The sequence below is a fragment of the Phalaenopsis equestris genome, unplaced genomic scaffold, assembly GCF_001263595.1.
Source record: "Phalaenopsis equestris unplaced genomic scaffold, ASM126359v1 Scaffold000002, whole genome shotgun sequence".
In the NCBI taxonomy this organism is placed as follows: domain Eukaryota; kingdom Viridiplantae; phylum Streptophyta; class Magnoliopsida; order Asparagales; family Orchidaceae; genus Phalaenopsis; species Phalaenopsis equestris.
In genome coordinates, this window is record NW_018164444.1 from 67842625 (window position 1) to 67854467 (window position 11843).

Here is an 11843-nt window from a genome sequence, read left to right on the forward strand (position 1 = left end):
TTCATTCTAAATAACCTATTCAAAAAACCTACAAAAAAAATAATAAAACACATGTTGATATGTCATTTGGTCATGCTTCTTATGTTTATAGATCCATATATTTGCTAATAGTTTTTTACTCTTCTCATTCTTATCTCCGATTAACTTCTTATCCTTGATAACTTTTGAGTATATCCAATATGATCATATACATTAATAAGATTTTTTTAGGGATACATCATAAACATTACCAAACCTTACAGGCTTTGGGGGCTCATTGTCGAAGTGGTCGAACTGAGCTTGCATGCTAAAGTGATCGAGCTAAGGCAACTTGCCAAAGTTGTCAAGCTAAGCCCACTTGCTAAAGTGGTTGAGCTGAGCCTTCTTGTCAAAGTGGCCAAGCTGAACCCGTCTGCCAAAGTGATCAAGTTGAGCTCTCCTGTCAAGGTGGCGAAATTGAGCCCATCTACCAAAGTGACAGAATTGAGCCCAACTGTTAAACTTGTCAAGCTAAACAAGGATGGATCACCAAAGAATACCATCATGACATAAAAGCACATACTTCAACCCTTATTTATGCACTTTCTGACACTTGCATCATAATCTTTTTACTATGACATCGTGGACAAATGCAATACCGTACTTAATTTAATTTTTTTTTTTCTTAAGAATTAAAGATCTGCTTTTCAGGACCTCAAAAAAGATGGGAGTGAGTGGGGCTCTCTAGAGATCTGCTTTTTCAGAACCTCAAAAAAGATTTTACCATCTCTATATCCCTCTCTCTTTGCAAGAGATGCAAAGATCATTCTTTCGAATCATTTTTTGCCGCCCGAGAATCCTGGGAAAATACATAATTAAAAACACAAGCCCCAACAAGATATTCAACACCTTCTTTTATACCTTCCTTATGAATATAGGGTTTTTATCAGATTATATGAACTCACGAATAATATAGGATCCTACGTTCTAAAAAGACTCAACTATTACAAACACAATTAAACTGAGACAGAAATATGATATAATACGAACAAGTATAAAGTATGTTTCTTATTTATCCATTGACAATTTTTAAATAGAACATATTGATGACTTGTTAGACAAGTATAAAGTATGTATCGTATTCTACATATATCAGAGCTTACATATTTTTGACATTGTAAATTATCGGTACATAAGAAAAAGAATAGGGCATTTATCATTCACATTTTTGCCAATAGCTTTCATTTTTTATTTATAAATACATTGGATGGAATTATAAATATTTTTCATGGAATAATTTTAAATTTTTTAATAAATGAAATTTTGAGATGAATAATTTGAAATCTACCTAAAAATAGCTCTTATTTATGGATATCTCCGTATGTAAGAGGCCTAAATCAGCAGATGGGACTATTCTCTGCACGCTATTTAAAGCATTAAAGAAATGCAGGACATACGATTGAATCATACATTTCAATAAAATATTCTGTACTTTCAATTCAATTTTTGCACTTAAAAAAACATTAAATATAGTTATTAAATGCTCGAGGACTAAATAGTGTGATTTTATAATTGAACGTTTGCATGCATACCACACAATTCTTATGTATTTACATGCTGACACTCAATATCACATCAAAAATATATCTTTTACTAGGTTTTGAAAGGCGAAATATATATTTTCAAGCGTAGTGTCGCGGACAAAAAGTCTCACATCGGCTAGGTGTAGGGCCTAAGAGCAGTATTTAATTCTTGGGCTGCTCACCACCCCTAAGAGCTCTTTTGGGAGGTGACAAGTGGTATCAGATTATATTACTGTCTGTCAGGTGTGTGGACTCTCCATGGTCCAGTGGGACCCTCGGTGGAGCCGATCCGTGACGAGGACGTCACGTGATTGGGTGGAGGAGAATGTCACGGACAAAAAACAGTATTTAATTCTTGGGCCGCCCACCACCCCTAAGAGCTCTTTTGGGAGGTGACAAGTGGTATCAGATTAGATTACTGTCTGCCAGGGGTGTGGCCTTTGCGACTCTCCATGGTCCAGTGGGACCCTCGGTGGAGCCGATCCGTGACGAGGACGTCACGTGATTGGGTGGAGGAGAATGTCACGGACAAAAAACAGTATTTAATTCTTGGGCCGCCCACCACCCCTAAGAGCTCTTTTGGGAGGTGACAAGTGGTATCATATCAGATTACTGTCTGCCAGGTGTGTGGACTCTCCATGGTCCAGTGGGACCCTCGGTAGAGCCGATCCGTGACGAGGGCGTCATCTGATTGGGTGGAGGAGAATGTCACGGACAAAAAGTCCCACATCGGCTAGGTGTAGGACCGAAAAATAATATTTAATTCTTGAGCTGCCCATCACCCCTAAGAGCTCTTTTGGGAGGTGACAGTAGACTCATGAAATAAAATGAATAGAAACTTTTCATTGGAACTTTGAGGGATTAAATATGATAAAAAATGAAAAACTTAATGAAAGGAAACCTACAACCCTGAGTATGGTCTATTCTTCTATCACTATTGTATTAAGATGTTTATAAAATATCAAATAGTTAAAGGACTTTTATAAATGGTTAAATGGGATGTTAATATTTTCTTACATAAATGATTAAAATATCCTTCATAAATATATAACATTATGTCATGTTTACACACATTCGAGAAAAGACGCCCCTCACTGGAGTGAAATTTAAAAACTAAAAAACTTTTAAGTGATTTAATCTTTATTTAAAACACTTATTAATCATCTATGTAGTTTTGTTAGTTTGCTCTATGTTTCATGGTAGATCAATCTTCCCTTTAATTAAAGAGACATTCATTGCAAACTTCCTCAGTATATTTAGCTTTTATGTTATCTACCATCATTACGATCAACTAATATTAATCTCTAGTATCACCTATCCTCAATTGGATTGATTGAGTGATATAAATATCAGTCATCACATGTTCATTATTGGTTGATGTTGTCAATTATCACTCAAAAATTTTTTTATATAATTCTAACTAATGTTAATAACTATCAACACTCATATTTCAATATATGTCGTTGACTAACAAAAAAAAAATCATTAATCATCTGGATGCAATCAAACTAACATAAAAAATATAAGCCTCCATTCTCTTTCACTAGCAATCAATTGACATATATTTTATTTCACTATTTGCTTGTAGAAGATATTCTTTCTACTTCAAATCTTGTAAAGTAGCCATTCCAATCATGTGGAAGGTAATATTCTTATACTAATTAACATATATAATGAAACTATTTCATCAATATTATGTCCCATAGTTTTTTTTTTTCTTTTTTGAGTTTACCATGCAAGAAAATATTGTATCTTATCAATGATATTGCTCATTTGGTTGTGTCTGTGAATTTTTTTTCAAAGTTGAGAGAATTAATTCTCCCTCTTTAACCATGAATGTACTAAGGTTCAATAATTCATGCCATTATTTATTTTTATTATCCCTTATTATAAATGCATTTTAATATATTTTACTCTATTCATATAATTGTTGTCACCTTGTACTCACATTCCATCATTGTTTTGTATGATAAGCATTTTGTTGATCTACAATTTTCTCTCATTTTTCTATCATCTCCATAAAACTTATCTATTTCATTTTAATAAACCAACTCCAAAGTACCTGCAAAAAAATAAATAAATAACATGTTGATATGTCCTTTGCTCCTGCTTCTTATGTTTATAGATCCATAGCTTTGCTAATATTTTTTTAATCTTCTCATTCTTACCGCGAATTAACTTCTTAACCTTGATATCTTTAGTCTATGATGAAATGATATGATATACCCAATATGGTCATATTTTTTTAATACTCTTTCTCTCTCTCTCTCTTTCTCTCTCTATATGACAGAACCAGAGATCTTAAGTTTAAACCATTCCTAATCACCTGGGGATCCTGAAAAAATAAAAAAAAAATCAAAATGAGAAACGCAAGCTCTAATAGGACATACATCACCTTCCTTTACATATTCCTTATGAAATAGGATATTTTTTGAGTTGTATGGACTCACAAACAATGCCAAGTCCTTAAATGATTCATCCCATGCAAACAAAATTAAATATATGTATTATTATTTATTTAGATGTATTGACCTACCAATGGCCATGGAATGAGGAACCCAATTGAGCTTAATAGTCTTATTCCCACTCTACCCTTATCCCGTTTTGCCCCTAAGAAAACCTTCTCCTCTTCGCCAACCACCACCGCCGCCGGAACCCTAGCAGCCCACTTCGCCCGCGCAGTCGACCGCACCTCCGTCTCATCATGGAACTCCGCAATGGCCGAGCTCGCGCGCGATGGAGACTCCATTTCCGCCCTCCGTGCTTTCTCCTCCCTACGCCGCCTCCACCTCACCCCCGACCGCTCCTCCTTCCCGCCGGCTCTCACTGCCGCTGCCGACCTCGAAGCAAATTCGGCCGGTCGCCAGCTTCACCTCCTTGCAGTCCGCCTAGGTCTCCATCCTGACCTCTTCGTTGCCTCCTCCCTCGTCCACATGTACGCAAAGTGCCGCCATCCCAACGACGCCCGCAAGGTGTTTGACGAATCTCCCAACCCGAACACTGTCCTTTGGACCGCCATGATCTCCGGCTACGTGAGCAACAATGCCTCCCAGAATGCCCTATCGATGTTTCGTGATTTCTTGGCCGAGGAGGGACCGGAGGAAGTGGACTCCGCCGCCGCAGTCTCTGTTTTGTCGGCTTGCGCGAGGCTTTCTGAGAAATTAGCGGTTTTGGGATTTCACGGTTTGGTTCTGAAGATTGGCTTGGGAGATGTGGGAGTATGGAACACTTTGGTGGATGCTTATGCGAAGAGTTGTAATCTGGGATTTGCAAGGAAGGTGTTTGATGATATGACTGACAGGGATGTGGTTTCATGGAATTCGATGATTGCTGTTTATGCTCAGAACGGATTATCTGCAGAGGCTCTGAATTTGTACTCAGATATGGTGAGGGGAGGGAGAGTGAGGCACAATGCGGTGACTTTGTCGGCGGTGCTTCTGGCTTGTGCCCATGCAGGTGCTCTGCAGATTGGGAAGTTCATCCATGATCAGGTATGCTTCTTGTGAATTTCTTTCTGTTATATCTACTATCTTCAGATAAGAAGATTTGCATACATACCATTTAATTCATATCTATTTACAAATGTGATTCCTAAACTTTATTTTTTACATATATGCTACTTTACATAAGCATGAAAATGTGTCTTTCACTTTTTAGAAGCCAAAATGGTGGTATTCTTGATGTGGTATAAATGATTTGGGTGGTATAAATGTGATAAGTGAAGTTTAGGTGTTAGATATGTAAATACATTATAATTGGGAGGTATGCACTTAAATGCTTGGTTGGTTTGAATGATTTGATTCATGAAATAGCTAGACCATTTATGTATTGATTTTGAATGAGTCAAAATATAGTATTGACAATGAAGTTAGATATCTTGGACTTAAATGATCCTCCAAACCAACCAAAAACAAAGAATGTCAAAATTGCAACCAATAATCGACTGGAACTTAAACAATCAAACCAAAACAGCCAAAAACAATTGGGATATATGTTTGGCATTAGAAGTTATGCTTGATTATATAAGGATCTCCACATTCCCAAAACTGTAATTTTCTTGTTCTCATTACTTTCTTTTTAGCATCAAACTTGTATAAGATTGCTCCAAACTTTTCAAAGAACTTGAATCTTTCTTCCACAAATATTGATTCTCCTCCTACTGGTGATAAAGCAGTCCTCTGTTTCTGTATAACTTAACGAGGTTACTGACTCATTTCCAAACTTGATTCAGGTGATTAGGATGGGCTTAGAGGACAATGTGTACGTGGGCACATCAGTGGTCGACATGTACTGCAAGTGTGGCCGTGTTGATGCTGCAAGAAGAGCATTCAACCGATTGGGCAGCGAAAAGAATATCAAGTCATGGTCAGCCATGGTTGCTGGATACGGCATGCACGGTCATGGCCGTGAAGCTGTAAATGTCTTCAATGAGATGATCTCCTCTGGTATCAAGCCAAACCAGATCACCTTCGTCTCAGTTCTCGCTTCCTGCAGCCATGCCGGCCTCGTTGACGAAGGCCGCCATTGGTTCGAATCAATGAAAAGGGATTACAATGTTGAACCCAGCGTCGAGCACTATGGCTGCATAGTAGATCTTCTTGGCCGCGCCGGTCGTTTGGATGAAGCCTACGGCCTGATCAAACAGATGAAGGTGAAGCCTGACTGTGTGGTCTGGGGAGCTCTCCTCAGTTCATGCAAGACTCATAAGAATGTCGAGCTCGGCGAAATATCGGCACATATGTTATTCAAACTCGACCCGAGAAATTGTGGGTATTATGTTCTTCTGTCGAATATTTACGCTGATGCGGGAAGATGGAGAGATGTGCAGAGGATGAGGGCTCTGATGAAGAAAATGGGGTTGGTGAAGCCTCCTGGATACAGCTTGGTTGAGCTAAAGGGGACTGTTCAGTGTTTCTTAGTAGGTGACAGGAGGCATCCAAGGCATGAAGAGATCTATAAGTACTTGGAGGAGCTGAGGGGTAGAATGATGGAAGTTGGTTATCTTCCAGATACTGCTTCAGTTTTGCATGATGTGGATGAGGAGGAGAAGGAGACTGCTTTGAAGGTGCATAGTGAGAAGTTGGCGGTGGCGTTCGCGATCATCAGCACTCCGCCGGGGACGATGATTAGAGTTATTAAGAATTTGAGAGTGTGTGGTGACTGTCACTCAGCGATTAAGTTGATCGCGAAGATTGTTGGTAGGGAGATTGTTGTCAGAGATTCACATCGCTTTCATCATTTTAGAGATGGGGTGTGCTCTTGTGGTGATTATTGGTAAGTGTGGAAATGTTTGTTTTTTATTAATGGAGTTTTATTGTCAAAATAGTTCTTTGACTCTTTGCACTGAACCAGTAGTTACTCGAGTGTCAGAGTACATAAAAGTGTTAATTTAGTCAATTTAGTCTCTAAACTTATTTAATATGGACTGACATAGTTTGAAACTCTATAAAGGAAGATGGTTTCAGCCCCGATTAAAGAAATTTGAGACTAATTTGGTACTTTTATAGACTCTAGGATAAAAATGGCTCTATGTAAATAGTAAGGAGATTATTTTAGCAATTTACTTATCAGCACAATTGTTTAGAACAACAATGTTGCTTAGGATTGAATCTGCATACAAACAGGCCTTCAGGTCATTTTGACAAAAAGGTAAATATGCGGCTCAGTTTTGTGGAGAATAATGTTTTACTATAGCTGAATTATTATTTATTTTATTTTATTTTATTTGAGAAGAGCAAACTTGAGTAGCATTGTAATTTTTATGTAATAGTCATTGCTGTAAGTTAATATAATTGAACATACACAATGGAAGGTAGAGAATTTTTTTTTTATTGTTTGGAAGAAAGTTAGCATTAGCTTGTCTTTTTGTATTTCACTGAAACTTCTCAGTAAAAATTGTGCAGTTTTTTTAGCTTATAACTAAAATTTATTCTCTGGAAGAAATGTTTGGTAGATGCTTGAATGAATAATTATTCTTTTCTTGTTCCTTGATATGCTGATATGCTTTGAGGGAATCCTACATTTTGATGCCATATTTTATATAAAACGTTTGATTTGATGTTCCTTGGTCGGGGCCTCTTGTCCCACCCGGTGCATGTCCAAATCACACCGACCCACGCTAACAATAATGTTCTTAAGGCTCACTTACCCAAAAAATAAAATGAATTGTAAATTAAAAAAAAAACATTGATTCTGTAGCTGTCCTCTAAGACATTGTTTAATCAAGAGATGATTAAATCAAACGATAATAGCACTCTATATAATATTTATAGATGTCTCATAAAGTGATATTCGAGTTTAGCATGATTTTTGGGTTTGAGTTTGGCTTATATGTATAATACTTTGTATAATATTCATAAGTTGCAAAATTTTCAATTGATGATCATCCATCGCAATCATCCATCGCAAATTACATAAAATATTACCTATAAAAATATCATTACATGTCTCTAAAATTTGTATTTATTAAATGAAGGTCTTAAAAAGGATAGCTGTGGGGAGAGAGTATTCTATGCAAGCTTTCCTTTGAAGTTAAAAAGGTAAATTTACATGCATATCACACAATTCTTGTGTATTTATGTATCTAGCATCCAAAATTTATAATTTATACTTATAATGTCTTGGTGTCATAAAACCATACATGGAAAAGTATATTTAGCCTTTAAATAGACTATTATTGTGGTATTTTTGATGTGATGCTAAGGATTTGAGCGACATACATGTAAATATTTAGGTGTTAGACATGTAATTATGTAAATGTGTGGTATGGATATAAATGCCCTTTTTTACCTTTTTCTTAATAATGAAGCCTTAAAGTTTTGTTCAAACTGCTGCATTTTTGGAACTAATAGAACTTGAACATGAGCTCTGCTTAATCTTAGCCATCCCACAGTAGTAGCCACACATACTGATTTAAAAGCAATGAAAGAGATTGCCAACCAAACTAATAATCATTTCATAAAAGCACTCATTTTACAGCTTTGGCCAATATATTTTTTATGTAATTACTTAAAATAATTTTTCTTGTACCAAGTGACAAATAGTATGAGGAAATAAGGATTTTTGTTTTGAAAATCCGTTTGGATCTGATACTCTAATAATATATTTAAATTAGGTTTAGCTTAAATCATATCAGATAGAAAATATCAGCTTTAAAATCATGAAATTAGTAAGCCTAGTTTCTTTTCAATTTCTTTTCAGCTTTGCCTTAAATCCCTGATTTATTAAATCTTGCTGTTGGCAGGATTTAGTAAATCCAAATTTACAAAACTTACTATATCCATTACCAAACAATCCCTTAAACTTCCAACGATCATGGCTGCTGTGCTTGAACCCTTCATCAAAGAACCAAAATTGAACTGTCAATTAAAGGAATCATGAAAATCTATCAGCACGAAGATCGAAGTATGCTTGAGGGTCGATCGTTGATGGGAGATCAAATATTTCAAGGCCTGGGCTTCGTAAGATCATCAGAGACAAAAAGGAGCTAGCCTGAGATAAAGCTCATGGGGAAAGAGTTATAACTGCAAACTCCAGAAGAGGTACGACATGGGTGAATTCCCTGAAGGCATGGGACCAAGAAATAAAGCTCCCTGTCTCAATAATAGAGAAGCAGAAAATAAAATTGATACAGCTTTGTTCCCTTGATAGTCTTTTCAGCAGCATGGGAGAAACTACTGGGCCTTTGCTAGACTGCCATTAAATGGCTGGAAAAATGCTGGAAAAGCAAAGGCCTGTACCATGGTATCTCACAGACTTTTTCATGGCCCATTTATGTGGTGGTTGGGATGTCAAAATCCAGTATCAATCACTAATGTATCATGTTAAATATGGCCCACCTTTGTACCATCACCAAACTGACCTCATCTTTGAACTCCTTTTTCTTCCACTCATTATGCTTGATGGAACATTAGGGAATGCTGATTTGTAGTATGAATAGTGGGACTTGGATGACAAAGTAACTAGAGTTAAGGAGGACGAATAGCAACATCAGCAAGAAGAATGGCCACGGCTTTGTCTCAATTATTTGGGGTCAGTTTTATGAATTTTTCCTTCATTTTTTTATTGGTGTTAAGGTGCTGAAATTAGCTTTGGGAATTATGAGTTTCTCCAAATTCAAAGAGGTCATTAGACAACCAGATAAAAAAAGTTGGGGCATTTTACATAGCACATTACTTTTATGTATTTACGTATCTCGCTCCTAAACTCTTATATTTATACTTAATATCACATCAAAAGTAGTACTATTATCACGTTATAAAAGTGAAATACAACTTTTCATGCATAGGTTTAAAACACCAAAGAATTATATATGTAAACGTATGTATTATAAGATTTTTACTAAAATCTGCAAACACTCTATCATAATTCTTCATGCATTTAAATTCTTTACATCATAATTAAACAATTTTAGACTTGTTGAATTATTATAATTGAGATGCTCATCTTTTACTCTAAGAACATAAAATTTGAAGTTCTTATGGTCCATTAAATAGTATCATGAAATTTTCATTCGCATGTCGAATACTTCATTTTGAATCATGTGAACTGAGATAAATGCACTTGTTGTGTCTTTTATGTTTCTCTTTGAAACTTTTTGTTTCATCTACAAATTCACTGGAAATATAGTTAGGATGATCATTAAGTCGATTCTAAAACTTTCTAATTTATATGTTTAAATCAAGATTAAATGATCGATTTGTAGATTTTATGACGACGGTGAATCAATAATAGAGTATAAATGTTGAATTCTTCTTTGCTTAAAAGCTTCAGGCACTAGCACTCCCCCATTTTCTCATCTGGCCATGTGAGGTGTGTCACTTTCACATGATCAAGTTGCATGAATTTCTTCATGTCCCCCACAACCTAGTAAACCCTACTAAAGAACAAACTTAGAAGGGCTAATCTTTTCCAAGTGGCAAACACAACCTTCAAAAGGGCAGATATGCAAAGTGAAAAGAAACTTTAATTATTTAACCTTAACTGCACCCAATGCTGCACTCCTTTGGGCATCTTTCCTTTGATAAGAAATAATGAAAAAAGGACCCTTGCTTATAAGGAATATTTAGATGCATACTTCTCAATTCTTATATATTAGCATATCTGACACCCAAACTTCAATTTTTACATATATATGACTCATCACCAATACATAACAGTGGTATTTTTTATGTGATATGAAAGCTTTCCGTGGTATAAATACAAAAAAAAAAAAAAAAAAAAGTTTTGGAGTTATATATGTAAATACATAAGAATTGGGTGGTAGTATGTAAAAGCACCTAGATATAAGAGAGAGAGAGAGGGAGACTGTCGGAAGAATGCAATTCTCTCTGTAATCCTGCATTATTTTTTCCTCTTTTGTTCCTCAGCAAGATTCTGAAGAGCTGAGAGATGAAGTTCCTGTTTCAGTGCCCATGCTGTTCTTGCTTCTGCTTCTTGAAGACCAAACAAAGCAAGCCAAAGGAGAAGGAAGCCAAAAAAGACTGAGAATTCTCCATCTTCAATTGATTTCTGTAAAGCTGTTCATATTTTTGTTCCAATCTGTCCTAAATCAGTATTCAGAAACTGTCAGAAAATGGTCTGAGCTCTACTTTCCTGCTTAGATCTTTCTTCTTAATAATATTTTGGTTTCTAATCGATTTACTATGAATTTTTTTCTGATTTTTTTGTTGATTTTGTTGGATTACTATTTTCTGCCATTGTTATTGCTCTGAAGCTCTGATGCTAAGCCTTGGATAATCGTTTTTTTTCCTTATTTCTTTAAAATTCGCAAAATTTTTTGTTTTGATGATGAAACATGAAATTCACTCTGTTTATTTTCTTACATACCTTTGCAATTACTATTTTGCAAATTATATATTTATAAGGACTATATGTTGGTCAATGTAATATATGCAAATTTTCATTTATTTGTGTGTAGTGGAGTGGTTGTGGGACTTTGCTCCCACTAACAACCAAGGGGCTGGGAACTTTTTTTTTTTTTTATTTTCTTATATGCAAACAACCCAATACTTATTTATTTACAAATTTAACACCTAAATTTTACTTTCTATATTTATACCCCCCAAATTTTGCACATCACAAAAAAAAATATTATGAATTGGGTTTCAATTAAAAAAAAAAAATTGTATGAGTATAGCAAATTTAAGATTTTGCAAAAACTGAAAATTTATGAGGGATTAATGTATAATTGCACCAAAAAATTAAGTTAAAACAATAGTGAATTATATATTTTCATTCATTTGTAATGCGACATATATGTAAAAAAAATTTAACTTTAGATGGTATATATGTAAAAAATAT

General features: G+C 35.4%; 1 protein-coding gene across 3 annotated transcripts; it reads left to right on the top strand.

Moving 5' to 3' along the window:
• Positions 1 to 4086: 4086 nt before the first annotated feature.
• LOC110026355 (pentatricopeptide repeat-containing protein At3g26782, mitochondrial) lies at positions 4087 to 11102 on the top strand. 3 transcript variants are annotated; one of them, XM_020727255.1, is made up of 3 exons: positions 4087 to 5032; positions 5773 to 6815; positions 10910 to 11102. In XM_020727255.1, exons 1-3 carry the CDS (start codon positions 4091 to 4093, stop codon positions 10926 to 10928), a joined length of 2004 nt encoding a protein of 667 aa, XP_020582914.1. In that variant the 5' UTR covers positions 4087 to 4090; the 3' UTR covers positions 10929 to 11102. The 3 variants fall into 3 exon arrangements, with proteins under 3 accessions (XP_020582914.1, XP_020582921.1, XP_020582931.1); XM_020727262.1 differs by lacking the exon at positions 10910 to 11102 and adding an exon at positions 8017 to 8071; XM_020727272.1 differs by lacking the exon at positions 10910 to 11102 and having other exon boundaries at positions 5773 to 6819.
• Positions 11103 to 11843: the final 741 nt, after the last annotated feature.